This window comes from Dysidea avara, chromosome 12 (assembly GCF_963678975.1).
Source record: "Dysidea avara chromosome 12, odDysAvar1.4, whole genome shotgun sequence".
NCBI classification, from domain to species: domain Eukaryota; kingdom Metazoa; phylum Porifera; class Demospongiae; order Dictyoceratida; family Dysideidae; genus Dysidea; species Dysidea avara.
The window spans coordinates 23,006,573-23,032,330 of record NC_089283.1 but is presented as its reverse complement, the minus strand read 5'-3'; the positions used below and the strand labels follow the sequence as shown (position 1 = coordinate 23,032,330).

At 38.2% G+C, this 25,758-nt stretch overlaps 3 protein-coding genes across 3 annotated transcripts; 1 reads left to right on the top strand and 2 right to left on the bottom strand.

Annotated features, from left to right (window-relative positions):
- Positions 1–5: 5 nt before the first annotated feature.
- Positions 6–15,541, top strand: LOC136241755 (integrator complex subunit 6-like). Its single transcript, XM_066033057.1, has 16 exons — positions 6–232; positions 298–375; positions 630–779; positions 830–919; positions 975–1,155; positions 1,778–2,193; positions 2,245–2,397; positions 5,250–5,382; positions 5,539–5,630; positions 5,683–5,796; positions 5,851–5,924; positions 8,198–8,252; positions 12,545–12,668; positions 12,721–12,863; positions 13,248–13,872; positions 15,181–15,541. The coding sequence occupies exons 1-16, from the start codon at positions 122–124 to the stop codon at positions 15,456–15,458; spliced, it is 2,817 nt and encodes a 938-aa protein (XP_065889129.1). The 5' UTR covers positions 6–121; the 3' UTR covers positions 15,459–15,541.
- Positions 15,542–15,994: 453 nt separating this feature from the next.
- LOC136241766 (uncharacterized) lies at positions 15,995–20,433 on the bottom strand. The gene is made up of 9 exons (XM_066033073.1): positions 20,333–20,433; positions 19,572–19,685; positions 18,778–18,939; positions 18,570–18,730; positions 17,908–18,004; positions 17,329–17,432; positions 16,909–17,078; positions 16,716–16,856; positions 15,995–16,138 (listed from the first exon to the last, which is right to left on the bottom strand). The coding sequence occupies exons 1-9, from the start codon at positions 20,408–20,410 to the stop codon at positions 16,047–16,049; spliced, it is 1,119 nt and encodes a 372-aa protein (XP_065889145.1). The 5' UTR covers positions 20,411–20,433; the 3' UTR covers positions 15,995–16,046.
- A 311-nt stretch (positions 20,434–20,744) lies between these two features.
- Positions 20,745–25,702, bottom strand: LOC136241768 (uncharacterized). The gene is made up of 9 exons (XM_066033074.1): positions 25,532–25,702; positions 23,243–23,356; positions 23,031–23,192; positions 22,823–22,983; positions 22,428–22,524; positions 22,282–22,382; positions 21,732–21,898; positions 21,543–21,683; positions 20,745–20,899 (listed from the first exon to the last, which is right to left on the bottom strand). Exons 1-9 carry the CDS (start codon positions 25,598–25,600, stop codon positions 20,805–20,807), a joined length of 1,107 nt encoding a protein of 368 aa, XP_065889146.1. The 5' UTR covers positions 25,601–25,702; the 3' UTR covers positions 20,745–20,804.
- Positions 25,703–25,758: the final 56 nt, after the last annotated feature.

The window sequence follows — 25,758 nt, the reverse complement described above, 5'->3', positions numbered from 1 at the left end:
AGCACGCATTTTGTGAGCTTTTAGTTTGGCTCTAACTAATTCGTTTGAAGACAGGATGGGAAGGCTGTTCCAGTATACCTAGTAACATTAATGTATTTAACTGGCTGGGGGTTAGGTAAAAATGGGTATATTATTATTTTTGATAGACACAAGTGCGTCTATGGCTCAAAAGACGTACTTGGGCACGTCTTTCTTGGACGTTGCCAAAGCAGCTGTAGAGACATTTATGAAGGTGGGCATGGAGGCGTGTTGACTCAATTAATAATTGATCTGTTGCATTTCTCTTGCTGTTTCTAGTACCGTATGCGAGATCCAGCTAGTAGAGGCGATCGATACATGTTGGTCACTTTCGACGAACCACCTTACGCTGTCAAGGTTAGCGTTGCAGGCGGGAACTGGCCAGTCGTCCGCGTGGAAAGTTTTTTCGCACTGTTTGTATATAGCAAATCTAATTCCGTTATCACCTAGGGAAGAGGCGAAAAAAATCCGCGACTCGAGAACGAACTGTACAGCTCCTGCCATGCTTTTTCTTTTTAAAAATTTGTTTCGACTACGGGATTTTTTTTGTTATGTGGTTTTTTTTTATAAAACGCGTGCCGTTTATTAACCGTATATCCTTGTAATTCCAGTCTGGTTGGAAGGAAAACCACAGCACATTTGTGTCTGAACTAAAGGCCTTACAAGCTACAAGTCTGTCTACTTTTAGTGCAAGTTTGCGAGAAACATTTAAACTGTTAAACATCCACCGACTGCACACAGGAATAGAAAACTATGGACAGGTGAAAAGATTTTAATTGAAATATTTCAGGTTGTAACTTGTGCTTTGTAGGGTCGAAACCCATTCTATTTGGAGTCTGCTGTGATAATTTGCATCAGTGATGGGCACATAATGACAAATGAGGAAGGAATGGATACTGAGGTTAATCATACTTGCATAAAGTAATACATTCATTCGTTCATTTCTCAAACTGTAGTTAATGTTACAAGAAGTACCTTTGAGTGAAGGTTATGAATTAACAAGGGAAGTTTATCGCTGGGACCAACGGTTATTTTCTGTCGTACTGCGCTTACCAGGCATGGGTGGACCAAGCAGTAATACAAAGGATCCTCTACCAAGTGAAGCATTTCTAGCAAAGTTGGCGGAAGCTACTGGAGGTATGCTTTGCACTTTCTTTACAGCTGTTTCTTTTTACAATACCTATAAGCATTGCATAATCGGTGTCAGAAAAAAGCTTTTGTGAGGTGATATATCTAAAGAGATTCTAGTTAGCAAACTGGAGTAGTGAAATAACTTCATATATGGAGATTACAGGGAAAGAAACAAAGATTCTTGTGGCTAGTAGTAATTTTATACTTTAATAATTGAAGACCACAAAACATTTCATTATCGTGAAATGTGCTCTGGCCAAACCCTTGGACTGAAATGCTCGTCACTAAATCTCATTTATATAGCAGTGTCATAGGTGAACATTTTGCCAATGGTAAACTTTCAAAAATTATTTACATGTACACGTAAGTAGCTCCTTGGTTTGACATTGTGTTTGCATTAACTAAACTTTTGCATTTTGGGCAAAATCACAGAAACATTGTTTCTTATGAAAGTGAGTGCCAAACAAATGTTCATGGGATTTAATTATGTTGCTAAGTGTTTCAAATTACTCTATTCACAACAGTGTACTCACGTTAAATTTTTGGATTCGCAGTACTTAATTTACTTGGTGTAGTGCCTGCCCTCTAGTTATGTGTAAGTTTTTAATTTCTTATTTGTATGCTGTAGGAAAGTCATATGTTATTTCATCACAAAAGTCAATGCACCAATGTGTTGAGTCACTGATACAGAAGCTCACTCCAGGAGTTGTGCTACACTTCCAAAAGATGCCAGTCAGTCTTGCAGTCCCTAGCAAGCATATGATACAAGTAGGTAGGGCGTCACCGGTACCCATGGAAACTGAATCAGGGGACTCAACCGATGCAATGAAAACAGATGGTAGCATAAGTCACTTAAATCACTTGAAGACCTCAGATACAGGAAGAGATACGCCTCCTCCACCATTGTATAGTCAGCAGCAATCCAAATTGTGGAGTGATACAAAGAAAATGATTTATGTAAAGACAAACCCCAAGGGAAGTCTACCCACAGGTCACTGGCCTATTCCAGAATCATACTGGCCAGATATTAATCTTCAAACTTTAGTGAGTACATTTTTGTATTTCCATATTTAATCTGATATAACAATTGTGCAGATCCCAAGAGATGTCCACCCTGTTGTTTGGTTTGATGCAACGGACGTTCCTCCTTTGTTACTAGAGAACTTTCCCTTTGACAAGTATGAACTGGAGCCATCTCCATTAACCCAGTGCATTCTGGAAAAGAGGAACTCAGCAACTTGTTGGCAGGTAAGGATCATAGATAGCTATTTAAAAATGTGTTGCTCCATTAGCCTGTAAGTGCTGTTGCACATTGCTCAGATCCAACCAGCAGTAATTTATAAAATCATTTTAGCAGTACTATAGGGTACATAAGACTTGTGCCACACTCTCTGCATACAAATTTGATATTATGTTTGGTCTCCTCTTTAGAGTATCCAGTATTTCTCAGTGGTACAACATCAACCTTATGCTTTATAAAATTAAAGGCAAGAAACAGCAAAATAGTGGGAAGCCTTCTCCTCTTCTCATTTTCCCAGAGTTTTTCTCTAACTTACTGGTTTATTTAGCCAGGCCAGACTTTCCAATAAACTGCCTTGTAGCTACTTCATCGTATATGTGACAACTTTGGCTGATAAAATTAATGTGCCTTTGTCATATTATATTGTTAAAAATGTGTTTTTGTGGTTAGACTTACAAAATGGTACCTCAATAAATTATTAGCTAGTATTACACTACTTGTATCGGATTGGTGGGTTTGTTTTACCCAGGGCCTTCTATCGTATTCAGTACCCGGAAAATTTTGCAGTATGTATATTTCATGGCTATGTACTTTGTCAGGATTTTTGCGTTTTAAATTTCACGGATGCCTCTTAGCCCAAGATCTTCACATTATAAATTTCACATACCACTGTTGCTTGATTTGAAGATTTTTGTTCTCAACCACACAGCTATACAAAGGGTCTTTACTTCAAGTGTCATACAGATTGCTAAAGTGTATATCTGAGCCAAGTAGCACAGTAGCAGCAATCTCTGTGCAAGGCATGGTCTAGTCATGCAGCTTCTTTTCTGAAGCCACACCCACTATAATAATATCGGGGATGTGTGATACTGTTTGTAAGCATATGTGGAGTCCACATATGCCTACAAGCAGTATCATACCCCTTATGAAAAAAAATTTATGCTGCACACATGCTAGTGCTGTTGTTTTGCTTGTATACTTGTGCATGTATGCAACTTGACAGTATTTGGCCTGACTGCACACATGCAGTTTCATAGTTGTTGCATGTAAACACTTGTATGTATGCTATCACGTGTGTGCAACTTGTGAGCAGTTTGGAAACTGAGCGATTGCATGCGTGCAGCTTACAAACCTTTCCGCTTTATTTCATATTGCTTAACGTATTTAAAATTACTCTCAATTCTGATATAGAAGAAATACATGTAGTTACAATCCAACAAAGTCAGTTACTGTGTTATTATTATTAGCCACACTACAGTCTATTCTTTACTGGTACACATTATCACTTCACACACTGTTGCACTTTTGCTGAGCTTGATTTCTAGTTTCATACTCTCCTTCTAGGATGTTTTCAATGGTAAGCCTAGAGACTTCAAATCACTCCCATGCCTTGTTACAGAGAAACCATATTCATGTGTAGCAGCAGTTTTTTTACTGATTTTCAGCAATGTTCAGTCATATTTCTTCACCTATTGCCTCCACCTGTGACCCGTATAGCAAGTCACCAAATTCAGCTGTACTTGTAATGTCATGTACTACCACCACCAGTAGTTGTAGAATGCCACATCCCACTAATAAAGGCTAAAATTGTAGCGTAGCAGAAGTGGTTGAAGCTGTCTTGTTTTCTTGCCAACATCCAACAGATTTTCAAAAGCAACAGTTTTGGCACAATTTTTGAATTACAAGTTGAACTTGATCTGATTGGTAGTTTCATATTGTATACATATGCATGTATGCAGAAGGCCACAAACTGTATGTGTGCAGTTTGTAAGCAAATCAAACAGTAACTACTACTTTCATATCTGTACACATGCAAATCACCAGCAAACAACAGCAACACAATGCTCAGCTGTCATATGATAGCAAACTGCACACATGCAATAAAGCAGCAAAATAACTTGCTGCTTTGTTGCTGTTAAACTGTACGTGTGCACAATATGTACAAAGTTGTGCTGTTGTTGTGTGGTCCGTTTGCAGTCATTTTAAGAGCACTGCATGCATGCAATTGCAATCTGCACATAAGTTGCACTCAAAATTTTCATGAGGGATATCAGGAGCCACACTAATTTATCAGTAAGGGGAGTTCAAGTTTGTAGGACACATAAATTTTCATGTGATAAATTCACAGTAGCTTTACTAATCGTAAAAACCATGAAAATTACATACCTCAAAAATTTCCGGGTTTGTACTTGTACTTTAATTGGAGCCCTGTGCAGCCCATTAGATAATTTGTTGCCAGGGGATGGTCCATTTTTACTGGTGGGGCTAGTACACACTTAACCAATCAGTATTTGTTGGCTAAAAATGGTTTTCTAGTAACGTTAGAGGGCCTTCATTGGTCACCCTTGCCCTCACCTTCTTTCTTGTGAGCCCAATGACTAACACATGTGATGTTAGAAAAGACCTGTCCATATTCTATATGGTATTGTAATCTACTGATACAATGGAAACAAACACAATTACTGCATTCTTGTAGAAATGCTCTAGGGAAAGGTTCCGGCTGTGATTTTTTGAATGGTTAAAACTACTACATTTGTGTATTCTAGGTCCAAATTTTTGAAAACTCATGGATGGAATTACACAACTTCTTGAAATTTGGCTTATCTAGTTGGCTGAAATGCTGTATCTCTTGAGAATTAAAAAAAAAACAACAGTTATATCTTTTCTTACCTGTTTTCTTAGCTTGGCTCAACATGTACACACTATAATAGTAGCTAGGTCACCTGTCTACACCAACCAATTGAAAATCCCTAAATGTGTCATTTGTGTACAAAGTGATCTACTATAGTTTTGGAAGAATCAGTTCAACGTGAACATGCTACAGGTGGAGTATGTTACGCATGTGATCTTTCCTTCACAGGTTTATATTGAGAATTCCGGCAGTACTGGAGGCCTGCAGTATCCGTTTGGCTACCTGAAGGCAAGCACAAATCTAACGTCAGTCAACTTGTTCATTATGCCATACAACTATCCCAAACTCATCCCACTTATTGGTAAGCAGTATAATATTGTGTATGTGTGTGATTTTCTTTTTCGTTTGTTTGAGAGAGAGAGAAATTGTCTTGACAAAACGGTATCAATGAAAAGTTAAACAATTGTGTGTATGATAGATCTTATTGTCTGTAATGCCATTATTATTTTTGTACTAGATGAATTGTCTCATGCTCACATGCGACCGTCATCAAATTGGAAGGCAGAGTTTGCAGACTACCTTACCACCCTGCCATGTTACTATATTCAGGTTTGTTATATTGCTCTGTCCCATCCCACTGGTGATAGTTTATTTTATGTAGCCATTACGTAATGCTTTTCGTCTCATGGGGGCTCCCCCCGGTTTGATCCCTGATGGCTATGATGGACAACTTAGTTATTCCATCCAATTATATTTGAGGAAGTTAAAGAAACAGGTATTGTACATGTACTTGTACATGTACAAGTTTAGAATATCTTCCTGCCCTCAGACTAAAATAGACAGTGACCGGTATGTGTCATCTGTAGTCAAACACAAAAGCACCAACGAAAAACAAAGAACAATGTAAGTAGTACATGTGCCATGTTTGTGTAGTGTGTGTAGTGTGTGTAGTGTGTGTGTGTAGTGTGTGTGTGTAGTGTGTGTGTGTAGTGTGTGTGCGTGTGTGTAGTGTTTGTGTGTGTGTGTGTGTGTAGTGTGTGTGTGTGTAGTGTGTGTGTAGTGTGTGTGTGTGTGTAGTGTGTGTGTGTGTGTGTAGTGTTTGTGTGTGTAGTGTTTGTGTGTGTGTGTGTGTGTGTGTGTGTGTGTGTGTGTGTGTGTGTGTAGTGTTTGTGTGTGTAGTGTTTGTGTGTGTGTGTGTGTAGTGTTGTGTTGTGTTTGTAGTGTATGCACGCATGTTTGTGTGTATTTTAATGCTGGTACAGTGTATATCCACAGCAGTTTAGCTGTCAGTACTTCTTCCCATACAAGCACACATAAGGTTTTTTAATACTAGTGTTAATGACAAACTTTTCACACCAAACCTGTTGTGATTCACACATTATCTACATCATCTCGCCAGAGTATTAGACCAGTGAAGCTAAATCACCAGGATTTTTGACAAATAGTTTTATTGTGAGCCAAACTAGACATCTAGTGGTATATACCACTGGACCAATCACTTCAACATTATCCACAAAATTGAACTAGACAGAGCAGAAGCCATGGAGTGTGTGGGCCATTTCCTGTTCACAACATATATGTATATGTAAATGGAGTGCCATATAGCCTTATCACATACCCTCTTGGTTATTGACTTTAATCTCAGAATTAGTGGTATGCGATATCAGGATATTGACTGATAAATTAGTAAAATATTGAAATTTCAATTGGATTTTGGTTAATTGTGTGGAAAATGGATAAATTGCACAGAACTGACCTTCATTTCTAGCATGATTGTGCAATCACACACCAAATAGCTGTAGATTTATTGAAATACAGCTCAATGTTTGATAATTACAGTGAAATATCCAACATTCCATAATTATCGAAATCAGCAATTGTAATATCAAAATTCAATGCAATATCAATATCGAAAAATTATCATGATATCAATATATCGCACACCACTACTCAATGGGCTCTAGCACATAGTGATTGATGACACTAACTTTTCATGTTATTAATAGTACTTCCTAACATGGTATTTACCAGCTCTCATATACTTTCTCTTGTGTTTTGCTGGACAGTTTAGTATCAGATTTTAAAAGGCTAACCAAGTGACCCATTTTACCTATAAAAAATAATTGCAAGCTAATTGACTGTGGTTTAATATGAGGGGGATTTTCTGTGGTAACTAAGTTGGGTGTATGTATTCACCAGACTGGACTATATACTGTACTTTTTTTTTAATTTCCTTTTATGGCCTAATTTAACCACAAAACATCAACAGAATTCTCCACAATACTTAGAACTTGCAAACCTCAGTGTAGGTAATTACCACATGGTATCTCATTGATGCTAACTTCTCTTCGCTTTCTTTTACTGGTTTGGTCACCATGCTAATACATTATGTAACATATACCATTGCATCTTTTGCTGATTCATCAGTTTACAACACTGTAACAGTGCATACGTAGTATAAATGTAGTTCTTCATGAATTAGTGTAGCTCTGCCTGTTGGATAGTGCATGCATGCATGGGAAAGCAAAAAGATTCTGGCTAACAGTTAACAAGATCATAGTGCTCCTATGATAGCATTATGACTCTTGCTATGAACTAGACTACATTTAGCTGTAATTGGCTCTGGTATGCAAGACAAGACATTGAGAACACTGAATGTGTGGTGTATAAAGTGATGACTATTCACTTTTGTGATAGCCGGTTGTAGATGTTAGAGCGAAATTTGTGTGTCCAGTAATCCAGTGAATGAATACACCCTATACTATATGTAATTATGTATCAAGATTGATAAGTGTAGAGTTTAGTATGGCTTCTCTTTGTAGTATGATTGCTTGGAATTTCAATATATTGTGAATGCCAGTGTGTGGTGATGTGTAAACTGTACTGTCGTGTACGTACCATTACCACTCCATTGCACTTTGTTTCGGTTGACTCTTTTAATATTTTTGAGGTTGTCCTTTTCCAGAAGTAAAAATGTATGAAGCCAGACTTCATGGTTTTTTTTTTAACCAAAAACTTTTACAGGATTGTTGTGCTAGCTTTATTTCAGACATATGCTGCATACACGTTGATATTACAGACAGCTGTATTATATAAGATGTCTTCTCAGACTCAATATGCAACAAAATGGGCTGTGACTTAACAATTATCTTATTCTTATTATTGCCCACCTTTAGTGACTTGGGTCATGACATCATCAGTATTGCTATCGGAGCTCCATCACCAAAAGAGGTAAACATTTGTCTGTCTGTTGTGTTGTGTGCTATATATCATACTAGTTATCCAGGGATATCGCTACATTTCCAAAGTAGTAGCTAAAGCTCTTTTCCTAATGGATGGGGAAAGGAGTTGAACTCCCCATGTGTATAATAATTATTAGCCATGATGACTAAATATAGCCCCAACTGTATTGCTAAAGCGTGACATTTTTGCTATGTATGGCAAAAATGTCCTTGTGCTAGAAGTTAGGTGGCCATGGTAACATGTGATGTCATTGTGTAAACATGTGGATGATGTTGTGTGGCTTCATTATCACCTTCCTTATTTGGCAACACTTTTAGTCTGCAATGTTGTGAACACAAGAACATACCCAGTACAATTATTTACCATGACTTGTTGGGTTTAAGTACATCCTACACTTGAACATGGTAACCCTGTATGGGGACCATCACTCCCCCCTCATTATTTTACTATGCTGAAAGATTATGTACATTACAATTACCATCTTTAGCTTTAGAAGGTATCTTATTCATTTATACAAATTTATTTTAGTTCAGTGCACGCGTACATGTGTGTGTGTACATGGTGTAGTGTAGCATGTGCATAAGTGTCCTGTGGTAGCAAAACTGATTGTTTGCACAATGCATAGTGACGATTACTGTGTAAATGCTACTGTAAATTCTAGTGTGAACATCTCCACTACACTTAATTTATTTGTACTACTCCTAAGTTCTTATTAGACTCTTACTTCTAGAATTATTTTTGTGTAACTAATTTTGTGATTGTACCATTATTGTGATGACCCAGTATAACAGTCTACTAGTATTTAACAATAATGTAAGAAGTACCTTACAATTTCTCAATGACAAGCAAGAAGTGTAGTAAATTCTAGTATATTTACTGTTGGTTAAATGCTTATTAATAAAGTTGCAAGCAACACAGTTGGACCATTCCCGTTTATGAAACCAACTACATAGATTAACAATGTGACAATTTACAAAATGGCGTTATGACGTTATTTGCCTTTTAAAGTCTATTGTGGTACATACCAGTACTGCGATATTTTCAATACTAACCGATAGTCTATTTATTGCTCTGCACTAAAATCTCTTGACATCAGATCTTAGCATCTCCACTGGTCATGTAAAAGTATTTATAGGTATTCGGTTGCTTTAAGTAGAAATTCATGCTAGAAACAAAATTAGCGAAATATGCTTGCAACAGGTGATTTGTACTACTGAATTAACACCTACTTATCATCACCCATTGTGATAACTGCTCCATCAACAGCTGATCATGTGATGCCTCGCATCACTGAGCGAGTAATTCATGTGTGCGAGACTTAGTGTTAAGTGCCACTAGCTTACCTTGTAGTGGCAGACTGTGTGTAGAACTAGTCTCAGCCTATAATTGTTGTGCTTTATTATTCAAAGGACACTGATGTGTTTGTGCTGTGTAGATCCACACTTACTGAGCTTGCTGCTACTAACCTTACTAAGTTATCGTCATCATCTACAGAAGAACCATTATTATCAGAAGATCCATAAGTGTGCTGGATAACTTCCAAGGTTTTCTCTCTTCTTGTTCTTGGACTCACCCTTTCCCCACTCTCTTCTTTTTCCTTGGCCCTGTCAGTTGGTTTCTTTTCAAGAGTTTTGTAACAAACTTTGTTCAAGCAAGCAAACAGGTCTAAAAGCCAATGGTAAGAAAGCCCATGGTTCTTCTTCATGTTTGCTTGCAACAATGCCAAGTTTATACTGCCCACATAATGGATGCTTTGCAAGTATTTGTCCTTTGACCTAAACCTTATGTGAAGCCTCAGGGTTGTTGAAATGTTCCAGGCCAAACATGAACATGCAGAATGCTTCAATTATGGATGAGCAATTAAGCACAGAAAGCCAAAATACAACATCCCAAATCATCTGCTACATTTGAACGGCTCTGTTGCTACCCTCTATTTTATATGCAAAGGAATGAAGTAGGCAGGTTAATGGATTACTCTACACCCATACACAACACATTATCATCACAGCTGCCACAAGTACATTTCATCAGTGTGTGAAAGTTGCACTGACCCCAGTCCCTGTGGGAAACATCACATAAATTGTACTAGTAAACGGGAGGCACTGGGGTCTGTATAAGACAATAAAAATTGGTACAGGCTCCGCACCAGAAACTCTTAGTCAAAAGGCACAGTTGTTTGGATCCCATTTAGGGGACAATGACACTTCACTGCAAGCACATCAGGAAGCACTTCGTATATCTTGCAAAGCAGGAGAAAGCTCTTTTACTTAGCTAGCTCACCTAAATGCTTCATATGAGCTCTGGCCACATGTCCTCCAAAGAGCATTACTTGAAAGTCAGGATAATGCTGTGTAAAAGATTTGGCCGTTGAGGAGTCTCATCTTGCGCCATTGCACTTCATTGTACATGCCTTCATCTTTGGCTTTGCCAATAATAGTATTGCCCTTTGCCCCTTTTGCTGTACCATAATATAAGTCATCTTTTCCATGCATGCTGAGATAAACAAAATATAGTAACATGTTCTTCGTATAATTTCTCAAACAGTTCTGGTTAAACTTCCCCCTCAGCAGCCAAACACCATCAGATAAAGTGATAGCTCATTTCCAGCTACTCAAAAGTATTGGATCTTGAGCTTCATTTCTGCTTTGGCATCAGTGTACAAGCATAGCATCCACAACAGGTTGGAGGAGTTTAATGGTATCATAAAATGTGGCAGGATTTTATTGCTGAGAGGCCTAAAAAATGTTTAAAATCTTGCTGTACTGCACATGCGCACAATCACCTGCTACATAAGCAACCTGCAATGCCAAACTAACATTTAGTGAACGAACTCAATGTCTATGTATGTTCTGAGCATGCAGGTATGACCACACTTCCTGTATTGTTTATATCATCAATAAATCACTGTAGCTGGGTGGTTTGGCAGATGAAGAGACTCTTTCCAAGGTCTACAAAACTAAGTCGTTACTTTTTCATTGGTGTTGGACACACATGATGATTCAAAAAAATGCAGTAAACTACTTCCATTTTGCTCCATTCGAGTACTAGCACCCATCTGGTTCTGGGGTTGTGTGCTGAACAAGCACTCATCAACAATATTCACTGAGTCAAACATCGTGTCACCTGTACCAAGTATGTCCTCCATTGGTCTTTGTCTATTCTCAGTCATTCCAGCAGTATCTTCAATTGTCAGGGATGCCCTCAACCATTCCAGTAATGTCCTGAACTGTTAGTTGCTCTGCCAGTCATTTCTTTGTGTTTGACCTCTTATTGGAATACCATCAGTGTTAGTGCTGGTAATATGATGACTACTTCAGGAACACTTCCAGGAGGGTTATTATCATAGATAAATAATATTGGTTTCTCTAATGCTAGTAACTAAATGTTTCACAACTACACACTTGTCATATTTTCTGGATAACATCATGACAGACATGATGGAAACAGTAACGGAAACCTTCTAGCTGTTTGGCAAACAGGAAAATGGTTGTTTGATAGCCTTTGGTGGAGCTATTGGTAGCAGTTAGAAACCTCTCATATTGATTTGCAGTTGATTTTAGGGAAATAGTTGCATAGCTGTTGACTGCAATTACTCGTGTTTGCTGTGGCCATTCCTACACTTTTGCTAGCTCTGGCTAACTTAGTTTCTAGACAACCTGTCATTGATAGAAGTGGCTAAAAAGAGGTCAAAATGACAAGATTGTTATTATCATAAATGCAATGTGGAGCCACACCCACATACATTACTACTCCACATAATATTAGCAATTAGTACCCGTATTGTCTCGAATTACAGCCCAGGCGTTTATTTCTTTCAAGCAACTTTTTACCCTGGCTACTAAATGAGACCAGCAACTATGCGAGACCGGCATTTATATACCTGATCAGCATTCACGAGTCAACTTTGTACCTTGTTGTACTCTCCTGGGCTCTCCTTGATGTTTCCCTCAGCAGAATTCACAGATTCAAGTTTAAAAGGAACTCTATAAAACATTCTTCACTTCATTGTTTATAATGCTCGGAATTGTTAAAAATAATGACTGTACTAGACATTTATTTGAGACCAGCATTTATTTTGTTATGATGCTGTATACCCCCGGCGACTAAACAGGACCAGGCATTTATACGAGACCAGCCGTAATTCGAGGCAATACGGTATATAATTACAAAAATGCACTTTGTTGTGCGAGGCGTGCTCCTACCTTAATGCACACAATACTTAAGAATACGTATGCAAACTTTAGTAAGTACAAGTTGCTTATTCCTGTGTTCTCTATTAGGATACTCTTGACTGGAAGAGCCCATTTGAGATCAGTCGAGTTAAGTTGCTACACCAACTATCTCTGATGCGTACAAGATTCATCAAATCGTCTCCTAAAAGTCACAGTAGTTTATTGAATGAAGGTAAGTATTGACGTTGCTGTGTTGCCACACTTAGTCACACCCACTTTTGCAGTGACTAAACATGAGCTACCAATTGGACAGATGGGAAATTATCAAGAACATTTGAAGAAGATTAATCCTCTAAGAGAATTGGACTCTGGTTCAGTGCGTACTCAACTGTTTGGTAATCCATTTAAATTGGAGAAGCCAGATAAGGTATGTTCTAATTTAGTTACATGAAATCATGCGTCTCTTTACTGAGACCTCATTATCAAGTAGGCCCCAAACATAGCTAAGGTGTACTTCATGACCTCATTAATAAGACCACCCCATTATAACAACCATGTCAAGTAGGTCCCAAACATAACTAAGGTGTACTTCATGACCTCATTAATAAGACCACCCCATTATAACAACCATGTCAAGTAGGTCCCAAACATAACTAAGGTGTACTTCATGACCTCATTAATAAGACCACCTCATTATAGTGACCATGTCCCACAGACGTAGTTAAAGTGTACTGTATTCACCTCAGTTGGTCTCATAATTGACCCCTATATAGTAATGTGATACTATTGTTTCTCCATGTACATTGTATAGCGTGCTGAACTTGGTGACGTGGCCGATGAACACATGGTTGAACACTTGATGTCTCGTTCCCGTGGAAACCGCAGTGGAAGGAGAACATTTAGGAGTGGCACACCCCCTCCTAGGCAGGAAAATTTAACCAATCAGAAAATAATTAAAACGGAAGAAAAAGATACCAACTTACAAAATGACAATAACCCGGATGATGACTTAGTAGAAGAATTACCCATGGCCTCAGGAAATGACACTGTTCTAATTAATGCACAGGAGATAGATAACAAGGAAGTAGTTGTAACTCGTAAGAGACCTCCTTCACCAAATGCTATAGTGTTACCAGCTGCTAAAAAACCAGCCGTAGAAATCAGTGGAGTTGAAATCACTGAAATTAGTACTGAAGAAATTCTTGGTGATAATAAAACAATTGCTAAACAAGCTGGTAAGCCCCCAGGGGGACAATTACAACAGAATGCAGCAGCTGCCAAAGATGCACGGTCGCTGACAATGCCACCACCTTTGATAGGCAAATCAGAGTCATCTGCTTCTAAAGTTCTCACAGAAGAATTTCAGAAACAACTCGGTCAGGAGAACTCTAAATTGAGAGCACTTATCATCCGAGAAGTCCGCAAACCTGGAAAGAGTGAGTCCTTATTAGGAATGCTTGTGGGTGTGTTCTGTGGGTGCTGGTATGGAAGATTTCTATTACAAATAGTTTTCGTATATAACATCATATTTAGCCTCCATAGTAAATGTGTGGTGTATATATATATATATGTGCAGTGGCACCCTCTGTTAGGATCCATGCTAAGTATGGTGTCCTGATTTCAAAGATATGAGTTCATAGAGAAGTGTCCTGATTACTAAGGTGTCTAGGTGTATCTTTGAGGTTGTCCATTTTGACATCATTTCACTGTACTGTTTATACTAAAATCTAAAGGAACTCCATATATTTTACCAAATACTGACTTGTTTTCTCTTTTATGAAAGGTTTCCTCTAGAACCTGTGGACTAAATTTTTCTGAGCTAAAGTAAAAACAATGCTGCAAGCATTCATATGTCCCAGAGCAAAGAGCAAATGTCCCTACCTCTCTCTATTTGCTATTTTCATAAACCAGGTTTATTCATGTGTGTAACACTGAAGTTTTCTCATTGGAGATGTAATACAAAGTCATTTTTCACCAACTAAATGGTCCCAGCATCTGAAAAAGATCTCTCTCAGTATCATAAAAGAGTGGTCTGGTTTAAAGAGGACTAATATTTGGAAGCTTGTGTGTGTCAAAACTGACTGAATACCCATTCAGTAATAATCTATTGAGGGAGTCAGTGGATGTTCTATTAGAGTATATCAGTACCATACTTACCTGGTTAAACACCGTGGTGTTTATTACTGTAGTTTTAAAAAAATCAATGCGGCAGTTATTCAAACTTGACTTGATGCTTTTTAAGTCCTTATTTTCAAATTTTAAGTTATGTCAGTATTTCATGGCAGTCATGTTGAATGAAAATGGTCTGAAAATCTGTTTGTGTGCCATCCCACTAACAACACTGTTAATTGACTAATTGGTCTTCTTTTATTAAACTAGACCCATAGCTCCATATGTGTAACAACAGGGGTGTATGCAGGAATTTTGAAAAGGGGAGTGACTGTTATATTAGAGTTTATATTGCCCGACTGTTTTAGTATCTCAAGACTGTTTTAGTATCTCAATCTTCTCACCAAAATTATTGCTCAAAACAATGCTACAAGTGTTGCTACCATGTGAGAAACTATTCCTTAACAAAGATAAAGGTTTAAAATATATTCTGTTTCATGATATATCCCAGATTCTGGGATACCTGAAGTTTCAGTTTCAATGTTTTTAGTGTGTAAAATCCAAAGGAATTCCCTTGACAACCCTGAATAATACAATTGCTTATGTGACTATAACATGAGTTGTGTTCTATGTAGACTTTGAGGTGATATTTCAACATCTGGACAACGTGAAAGGTTCCATCAGCATCAGAAAAAACTTTGTCATGGACATAGTGAAGGAGGCTAAGAGATTCAAGAAGAAACCACTGATAGAAAAACTAGAAGAGTGGGCAGACCAACTAAAAGACTTGAAGAAATTGTCCACCTCTTCTCCCACTCCTTCTGTAACTAACAAGAAGAAAGAAGCGAACAACAAAGTGAACCAAAGACTCAGTGAAAGTGTTAGCAGTAGTAAAGAGTCCTGGAAGAGATAGCAGTGTTTTTATTTTAATTTAATATTCTCTATAATATGTCATAACGTACATATTTAAATGGTTTTGAGAATTATTTATTAGAAGATTGGTGGGCATAAAGGAGAGTGGTATGTTACAATGGATGGAGTGAATTTTTAAATTAACTGCTATTCATTTGCACAGCGTGTAAACGATTGTTTACTTGGCACAAGGCTGATGTAATACTTAAAGCAAGTAATTATCACAAATACTAATGCTTTTGTATTTGAACAGATTCATTACCATAAAATTTGAACGGTACACATACCCTCAGGCTGTTGGCAATGGTTTCTCTACTATGATGATGAAAAACAGCAAATACAGCAGTTAAAATATCCTAATAAAACTGCTATCATTTTTATGCATGCATCTAATACAATGTGAAAGCTCTAGTAGAACATTCACAAAATCATGAGTCAACCACACACCAAAGTATCCATGGTTACAAGAAGATTTTGCTCTCTGGTACTTGCCAGCTAGCTAACAGTACTAATGACTATGGTGCTGGTCAGTGGAACTACAAACAAACAATTTAATAAATAATCAAAAAAAAAATAATACAGATGACAGTTATGTTTCAGGATACACAGTGATCTTGTTGGTTAGCGGATGACGTTTGACTATTCCATCAATCCTTTGATCATACAAACCCATAGTTCCACCTGTAATATACAACACACTTCAATGAGGAAACAGTGGGGATTCTGGGGTACCCCCAGCATGCCATGCACATACACTACACACACAAAAGGAAAGCCTTCAGCTACTGTGCTAGACAGTCACACCTACCAAATGAACCAGTACTGGGACACCTGTGCACTACTTAGGTGCTAGGAGTCAGCACAAGCAAATTCTCCTGGGGCAGGACTAGTAACCTACAGGAGGCTGTGTGTGGGGGCACCCTAAGTCCCATCTGGATATTAACCCGCTATGTGAAACATGTACAGTTGGCATTTGCTTCTTTGGTAACACCAGGTGCCCAATGGTGTTACAGTTGGGTGGGCTGCTTCCTCAGTTGACGCCATGTCCCACATTTAAACAGCAGGATGTGAGTAAAGTTTCTTGTTCAAGGAAACAACAATAGCAACTGGACATAACCATGCATCGAACCTGGAACCTCTTGATTACCAGGCTGACTTGGCCATGCTGTGTGTGTGTGTGTCTCTCTCTCTCACACATGCATGCATGCAGGAACACACACGCACAACCAGTTAGTCTACCACACACACATGCACACACCTGTAAACATATAAAGGATTCGTTTTCCTTTAAACCTAGTTGGATTAGACTGAAGTTCTGTTAACATTCCTTTAACCGTTTTCAATGAGTACGTTGGCTCCAAGATTATCCCAGTTGATGTTGAAATTGAGATTAAATGTTCTATAGTCAAATAAATGTAAAACAAACCTCAAATAAACCAATCAAAACATACCAATATCTTGATCACTGAACAAGGAATACCCATCTCCGGCATACCCATAAACAATGTCTAAAATATCTTGTCCCTTAACTTTGTCGGCCAGTCCAAGTTGAGCTAAATCATCATTGACCCATCGATAAGCTTCATCTGCATCGATATGCTCAACCATCACAGCATGTATTCTGAATAGGATCATGTGATATCATGTGACTTAAAATGTATAGTGGAAACCTTCTATTCCGGACACCTTGGAGCCAAGATAAAATGTTCTTATACCTGATTATCAAGGTGTCCTTATTAGTGAGGTGTCCTAATTTCAGAGGTCTAAATGTGTGTACACTACTACAAATGGGACCATGGGCAAGTGTCCAGGTGTCCACATTTCATGATCAGGGTGTCATCTTTGAGGGGTTCCAGTGTAGTGAGCAGTACCTCAATTTAGAGCCGGTAAGGTAGTTAGCAACAGCTAGACCTATGCTTGTTCCTCCACCACAAGCTATCGGTAACACAATATCATCAAATTGTTCAATTAAACCCTAAGAGAAAAAAAAAACATTGACCAAGTACTACAAACAAAGAGTTCAGTACACAAGCAGTAGAGCTAGATGGAGTATCAGACTTTTAAATCCATAAATAATATTTTGGCAGTATTGAATTTATAAAGTATAAAGATGTACTAAACATGGTAGAATTCTGATGGAAGTTACTTTGATATTCTCCATCCTGTTCTAAGACACCACACAACACTAAAATAACAAGTTGGTGTTAGTAAACAGCTGCTGTATGACTCTCTTGCATATGAAAATGGCGTTTCATGATGAGTAGTAAATACCAGTATATAGCTCAGCTCTTTCAGGTCACCTCATGAACATTATTTATTAAGGCTTTACAGCACAAGTGCTGAAGGCTAAGTAAGACACCTGGTCCTACAGCCTGTCTAAAGTTGTCACGTAAAGTGTACTGGAAAAGGTGCAGAAATGAATTCTTGGCTACCACATGTGTCACAGTTACCTGTTCTAATAACTCTCGGAACACTTCAATTTGGCCCCACAGTCCTGTGACATTTGAGCCACCAATTGGTATCAAATAAGGCTTCTTTCCTTCCGCCCTAACGTACAACATTATTAAACACACACAGTGTACAACCAAGACAACATATGTATGCATGTACCGCACCCATGGTTTAAAATTTATACTTGCTGATTTCGATAATAAACAACATTGGCAAACTATTAAAAGAGTCACTTGCTATTGACATTCTCATAGAGTCATAGCAATATACAGATTGAGAAAATTGAACGTACCACAATAATTTATATCTGTATGGTACAACCACCTGTATCCATATTAGGAGTTCAGGCAGCAAACAAGCAGTAAAGTGGGACCTCTCTATAATGGATACTTTGGGACAAGAAGTTTTGGCCACTTTTCACTGTAACATTTTCCCTCTTAATGTATAGCCAGACCAAAATACTTGTCCTTACTATGGAGGTTTTTCTATTGTGTCCTTAACTTGGGGAGTTTGTTAAGAGATGTTCCACTATATTATAGTTTCTTTCACTATCAAATTGTTTTCAAAAGCACAAGCTATCACTTGTAGCAAATAAGACATGTGTCTCATTTTCAAGCACCAATAGTAATAAGTGGATACACAACACTATCATCTATCCTACCTTAGCTTGGCAGCATGAACTTCCATTTTATCCTTTAGCCCAGGAACGTACCCCTTGTCAGTATGTAATCCTTCATAATATGCCGGAGTGACAAGGACAATGTTAGCACCTGCCAACCTGTCCAATAGGAGGTTACCATTACACTGTACTAGTGAGGGATCCTATTATTAGAATATGATGTATTGTATAGTGATGTCATTATACTAACTTTATCCCCAGGGCATCGTAACAACAAATGACATTCTAGTCCAACTTGAGTACAGGCTACTGCGACTGCTCTACAATGGTTGGACTGAAATCCTCCACAAGTGATAACACAATCACATTTTTGTTCAATAGCTTCAGCCAAAATGAATTCTATCTTGCGTATCTGTAATAGGTAAGTAATAGACAAATCCCATAATAAAGCTTTATAGAATATAGAAATAACCATTGCCCCTAGCAACCTCAATTTCCCATTATTTTTAGGTGATAACGTCTAAAGTAACTTCTCCAAATTTTGAAAGGATAGCATATATATGTCAGAAGATATGACATTTTGAAATTTGTGGCTTTCCCATACATACCTATGTGAGAGGGCTACAGTTGCCCCTTCTGGGCAATCACAAAAATGAGGTGTTTCAATGTATGCAAAAACCAAAAATTCAAAAGTACATATATCTCAATTTTACATAATTTGTAGGTGTGAATGTCAACAATAATCTCTCCAAGTTATAAATGGATAGTGTATATAGGTCATAAGATATGACATTCTTTGAATCCCATGATTTGTGTGATTACTGAGAAGGGGCAACTGTTGCCCCTCTCATTCATAATGTATGGGAAAATTGCAACTTCAAAATGTCATATCTCATGACTTATATATGCTATCCTTTTAAAACTTGGAGAGGTAACTTAAGACATTGACACTTACAAATAATGTAAATTTAGGTTGCTAGGGGCAACGGTCAAATTTTTCATTATGAAATTTGTCCATTGTAAAAACATATTTAACTTAAATACTTTGTTTCCACTCAGTGTACACCCGGTCAGATCATCACGGTGAATAGAAATGTGGTAACCATCAGGCACCCCTGGAAGATTCCACGGATGGACTGGAGTAGGTCTCTGTGCCAACTACACATATAGAGAAACTAGAGATGCCACAATATACAGCCGCGACATACGACATATTTTGACATAAAATCCCATGACATAGTATGACATGGCCCATTTATGTCGTGACATAGAAATAACACACACAAATTTGGCTACTTTAATGTACAAAATTGAATGTTGGGACCAAAAATTACATGTATCGATGCCTTGTGGAAAATCACTAAAGGGAAACACATTTTGCTAGGTTTTTTCTAGAGTACGTTATGTCGTGATACATCTTGACATAAAATTTGTCATGGCATCCCTGCTACATCCAAGAATTGCACATTTCTCCTTAGCTACTACACTGTGCTTATCAACCCAGCAACTTTATAAGTGACTTCTACCATAGAAAGCTTCTATTGTGTTTCTTCGTAAATTTTGTGAAAATTTCCGTAAAACTTAACAACAATGCAACCGCCAACCGAGATAACGCGCCATGTAGATAATGCGCCCTCTGTTAATGGTCTTGCTACGACGGAATCTTCAGCCTTCCACTCAACAAATCGTGTAAAAAAAATGTTTCGTCAATTTAAACATATGAAAACTTGTGCAATGCGCTCACATGTGAGAAACGATTGGTGTCCGTGACCTTTCTAAGCATACATACAACATAATGGTCATACCTTGACGAAACTTGCTGGTATACATTTCAAGTCGTGTGCCCATGCAGGGGGACTGTATTTTTCTACCTGCGCGTACATTTGGATGCATAATGTAGCGCCGGCGTTTATATGTGGTGGCGCTTTACAATGCAACTTGTGTGTATAGTATTATATTAATGTAGTATATTATCTTTGATACTCATATAAAGCCATCGTAACTTCCCATCACATGCAAGAGAAGTTATATCGATGCCTACCCTACAGGTTTTATGCAACAAGTTAACAAGTTACGGCTCATATAGCTAGCTAGGTAGCCTATAGCTTGTCTGTAGCTATAGCTATAGACATTTAAAAGCCTCCACAATAGCTACTAAGCTAGCTATGTGGTAGCTGTTAGATCACTAAGGCCAGCTACATGAAAGTGACAAAGAGATTATCTACATGAACTTATTATCATTTCACCTGAATAAACACCATTTAACAACATTTTAATTCAAGTATCAGTATATGATGTAGTGATCTTGTTAGTTAGTGGGTGTTGTTGGATTATTCCATCAATTCTCTGATCATACAGTCCAAATACTCCACCTGTAATGTGGTGACATTGAAATAAATCTGTAGTCAAACGATGTGTACAATTGATATGTAGTCATAGGCATATGGAAGAACAAAAACACACAAGATCTTTTTTTTGTAAATGATCTATTGCTAGTTCTTCAGTTGTACGCACATAATGGTGGCCAGTGTAATTCTAGGATAGTAAAATATGTATTCAAGACTACCCATCATTGCAGATTATATACATGCTCCTGCTGTCCTGCACTTTTCAGGGGGAAGGTATGTTTTACCAAAGTATTTGTGTTTACTATTTACTGGCCTAGCTAGTTATATATTTCTCCTAATGACAGCTGCATTACATTTCAACATTGAATTGCAGTTAAAATTGCTACCAAATCAGAAAAATTAAATTTCAGAGAGTATGCCCCAGATTCCCAAAAAGGTCCATGCTTTGCATTTCACCTTTGCACACTGTGCGCTGACCAATAATATCATGTTCTCCCCTGTATTTGGAACCTTGGTGAATTTGGCAAATCACTACAGAATTGTCAAATTTTAACCTGCCAATTAACTTTAGCACCTGTGAATAGCTGAAGGTGGAGCCAAAGTTTGTTTTGTTGAAATTTACCTCTATACATACACACAATCATTACTTGTGCTTTGTTTTAAATACCTGTGTGCATGTAGAGGATCCTTTTTCCTTTAAATCTTGCAGGATTACTATGTAGTTCTCCTAGTAACCCCTTGACTGCCTTCATTGTATAAGTGTGATCAAGGATGATCCCAGTTGATGTTGATATTGTGATCAACTGCTCTGTAATCAAAATATCAAAATACTGTATGGTTTAAGCCACTGTCTTACCAATATCTTGATCAGTGAAAACAGAATATCCTCCTCCAACATATCCATCAATGATGTCCATTACATCTTTACCCTTTACTCCAGCCAGTCCAGCTTGTATTAGCTCATTATCAACTAATTTATAGGCTTGTTCGGTTGTTAGGTCTTTGATAATCACAGCATGAATTCTGAATAATATACAACAGCGTGGTATTTATATTGCTAAAAAACACCATACATTTTCTCAGCATAGCTGGTAGCAAGAATTTTTTATCTGAGTTATGAGTGGATTACCATATATAGTGGGTTATTTTCAAGGATAATAGTTTTGTGGATTGCAACCATTCAAAATTTTGAGGGAGGAATTTTTTGTTTCTTGAGGAACTATTACGCATTTACTTAAACTTGATCGAGTTCTAAATTCCGTGAGGGGGAAATTTTATGGATTGTGAAAATCATGAAATTTTGCCTCAAAAAACCTGCTATACGATATTTATAATGACTAATATGATTACTCATAAAAATTCAAATACTCTAATAAAGCGGTCACCACTCAAAACACTGCACATACCTCAATTTAGAGCCAGTGAGGTAGTTAGCAACAGCTAAACCAATACCAGTCCCTCCACTGCCAGTAGCTATCACCAAGTCATCAAACTGTTCAGCCACTCCCTAGCCCTCAGGATAACATTACACACTACACAGCAATCTTGTCACCTGATCCAACATCTCTCGGAAGGTTTCAATGTGGCCCCACAATCCTACCGTGTTTGAACCTCCCAGTGGGATCAGATATGGGTTCTTTCCAACTGACCTGTATCCATCAGCAAAGTCATTGCATACTATACAACATGCATAAAAGTTTTTAAGGTCTACACATTTTGTGGATGAGAGTGAAGGAAAGCCAAATTTTACTTTCAAGTCAAGGATTACCAGGCACAGCTTCCATGACAAAGTAGTGATTGTTTTCTCTAAAAATCTGCAGCTATATACATGTATTGTAGATCCTGAACACCGCTGCTTTTATATTGAAGCATAAAAAATTAGGTAGTGACTGCTAAAAAGCACTATTGTTTTATACAGAGAATAAGTTTATGACAATATGATTGTACCTTAGTTTGGCAGCATGGACTTCAATTTTATCCTTTAGTCCAGGGACATATCCTGTCTCTGTTTGCCGACCTTCATAAGTTGTCGGAGTCACCAGGATAATGTTAGCACCCATTAGTCTGTCCAATAGGAGGTTACCATTACATTGTACTAGTGAGGGATCCTATTATTAGAATATGATGTAATGTATAGTGACATCATTATACTAACTTTATCCCCATGGCATCGTAATAACAAATGACATTCTAGTCCTACTTGAGTACAGGCTACTGCAACAGTCCTGCAGAAATTAGACTGCAATCCTCCACAAGTGACCACACAGTCACAATTCTGTTTAACAGCATCAGCTAACAGGAACTCCAATTTACATGCCTGTTCAATAGCACATCAATATCATACACAATTTATCATGGTCATTTCACCTTGTTGCCAGTGAGGGTACATCCAGTCATGTCATCACGTTTAATAGACACTTGGTAACCATTTGGTAATCCTGGTAGATTCCATGAGGTAATGGGAGTAGGTCTTTGAGCCAACTAGCAAAACAGTTTAGTGAGTGTGATGACACCCAAGCCAATGCACGTACATGACAATTATATAGTTTGTTTGCAATCATACCTAAATATTATGTTGATACTAAATGGGGTATTTATAAAGCCTCACAGCTCACTTTTTTGTTTGTATCAAAACGCATTTTGGTAAACAGTTCTGGCATTTTAATTTGAGACAGTGTCTATGCTGTAACTAGCACCCACTATAAATGGAGGACTGGACATATATTATTTATCAACTCCTCTCTTGAAACTAAAGAGAATTAAAATGGAAATCAAGTGTGGCATAGATTATGATTTTGGCTTTACATTGCTTTGACTGTTCTATTAAGAGTTATTTGATCTCATTTCCCCCATTTTAAAAAGCTAGTTGCCGGAAACCAATAAACCCCCTAGAACTGTGCCTGGTTATACACTGCACATTATCAATTACTTTGCTGTTTATTTAGCAACCCATCGTCCTTGGACTCAGAGCATGTGTCACGTGAAGGACTTTGTGTGTGCATATATGAATAATAGAGATTCTAACAGGTCTTGTGCAACACCAAACAATAAGTGAATGTCAGATGCAAGCCGCAAACATAGATCATATATATTTTCCTATGTTAGGTATGTAACGGGTTTGGGCGCCCCGTAGCAGTGCAAGGACTGGATCCTTCATGCCACGCGGTTCTTTACTACTCTTCTTATAATGCAACCTCAATACATCACGCGCATGCATACAAACACACATTAATACACAGTCATTCCACAACTCTGTTACAGGTATATGAGAGAGAGGCGTCTTATTTTGTTAAGACAATATACAACATAAGTACAGGAGTCTAGACTCAGGGGTACCATGCACTGGGTGGACAGTGGAGAGACTTACATTATTAAATTACAATACAAAAAAAATAATTATAGCATGCAAAAATTTCAGTTTAGACAAACCGATAGATCCCAGTCCGGGGAGGCTCTAGATTTAAAAATCCTGTATGAGCAGGAGATAGCTGTGCGAGCAGTCTGCTCAAACAGGCACCTTACAGTCTTCTTTGCCACTTCAAAAGCATTGACCACTTGGGCAATTGTGTCTGGCATAAAATGGCCTAAACAACCAATCTCAATGGAAATGAGATTAGCAGATAAGCCAGAAAGCTGAAGGTCATATTGTAAACTGCTATACTGATCTTCCTTCCGAGCTCTAGCAGATGTTGCTGGGTATTGCTGGGTACAGGTACCAGGAGACATTGTAATTTGTGACCTCTACTAGCCAAACCTTATCACAAAATCACCCAGATTGCTCCTCCAGCATCTTCAAGCGTGTTTAAGCACCTCTAATTATCGTTCTAGTGATTAATGAAGTTTTGTAGCAGGTATATACTCTTCTACTTTGGAGTTGAGTTAGAAGCCAGTCAGCCACAAATTTTCTAGAATCGCCCTCATGGTCTTAGCAGCAGTGGATATGCAGGCCGGTGCTCATGCTGTAGCCAGCTCTGCCGTAATGCGCCTATCAATGTAATGCCCGGTTGCCACTAATACGGGCTGAGGGTGGGGGAAGGTCGGGGAATTGATCGCTAAATTTCCCCGACATAGTGGGGATTTGTCTTCACTAAAGAAATTCACTCAGACAGCAAAGGTGTGTGCTTTCAGTTTGGAAGGAGTGTCTCGGGTGTTTGTTTTTTTATTTATTTATTAATGCTTTACAGCACAAGTGCAGAAGGTCTGTAGGACACCTGGTCCTACAGCCTGCTCAAAGACTTTAGCTACTTAAGATGTGTTTGAAAAGTTGGAGAAAGGAGAAAAAATCCATGACTGGACCTGGGTGGCCTCGAACCTGCAGCCATCCGATTTACGCTCGAACGCTTACAGGAGTCTACCAGGTGGTCAGGATGTTTTCTCCTTGTTATTTTCATGTAATTGTGTGCTAGTTATTACTTTAATACTAGAATCCACTCGAACTAACTCATCACTAGACTAACGCCACACGACCGCACAAATCCCCTCCTAGCCCCAGTATTCCCGGGGGTTGTAGGTCGAGACTTGGTCGGAGTTTGCATCGCTAGTACTTCCCCAGTAGGTGGGGAATTGTAGTTTTCAGTGATGTAAATCCCCACCTTAGCCCGTATTAGTGGTAGTCGGGGATTACATTGATAGATGCATAACACTACTATAAACTACCTTGATATATGTCGATGGTACGTAGCTCAAACCAAGTGCCCAATCTGGCGCAGTATAGTGCTCCTGCATCACGTGTTCTGCATCAATCCTGGCTGCCCTTTTGGAGGTTCTCCCGACTGCCCTTTTGGGAAAGGCTTTATTAAGAAAGAACTTAAGGGTAATTCCCTATCTGGTTTGTTTTGAAACCACATTAGTTCTAAGAGGTGCAGGCTTCTCATTAGTACATT

What these genes read in the sequence shown, in the direction of transcription:
- LOC136241766 (XM_066033073.1), bottom strand. Translation starts at nt 20,410, where the DNA reads ATGTACGCGCAGGTAGAAAAATACAGTCCCCCTGCATGGGCACACGAC. An exon ending in TACCAGCAAGTTTCGTCAAG is followed by an intron (nt 19,686 to 20,332) that starts GTATGACCATTA and finishes CTATATGTGTAG; the next exon opens with TTGGCACAGAGACCTACTCC. An exon ending in GTTCATGCTGCCAAGCTAAG is followed by an intron (nt 18,005 to 18,569) that starts GTAGGATAGATG and finishes GTTGTACGTTAG; the next exon opens with GGCGGAAGGAAAGAAGCCTT.
- LOC136241768 (XM_066033074.1), bottom strand. Translation starts at nt 25,600, where the DNA reads ATGCAGGAGCACTATACTGCGCCAGATTGGGCACTTGGTTTGAGCTAC. An exon ending in TACCATCGACATATATCAAG is followed by an intron (nt 23,357 to 25,531) that starts GTAGTTTATAGT and finishes CTGTTTTGCTAG; the next exon opens with TTGGCTCAAAGACCTACTCC. An exon ending in CTCACTGGCTCTAAATTGAG is followed by an intron (nt 21,899 to 22,281) that starts GTATGTGCAGTG and finishes TATATTATTCAG; the next exon opens with AATTCATGCTGTGATTATCA.
- LOC136241755 (XM_066033057.1), top strand. Translation starts at nt 122, where the DNA reads ATGGGTATATTATTATTTTTGATAGACACAAGTGCGTCTATGGCTCAA. An exon ending in AACGAAAAACAAAGAACAAT is followed by an intron (nt 5,925 to 8,197) that starts GTAAGTAGTACA and finishes GCCCACCTTTAG; the next exon opens with TGACTTGGGTCATGACATCA. An exon ending in CAGTAGTTTATTGAATGAAG is followed by an intron (nt 12,669 to 12,720) that starts GTAAGTATTGAC and finishes CCACTTTTGCAG; the next exon opens with TGACTAAACATGAGCTACCA.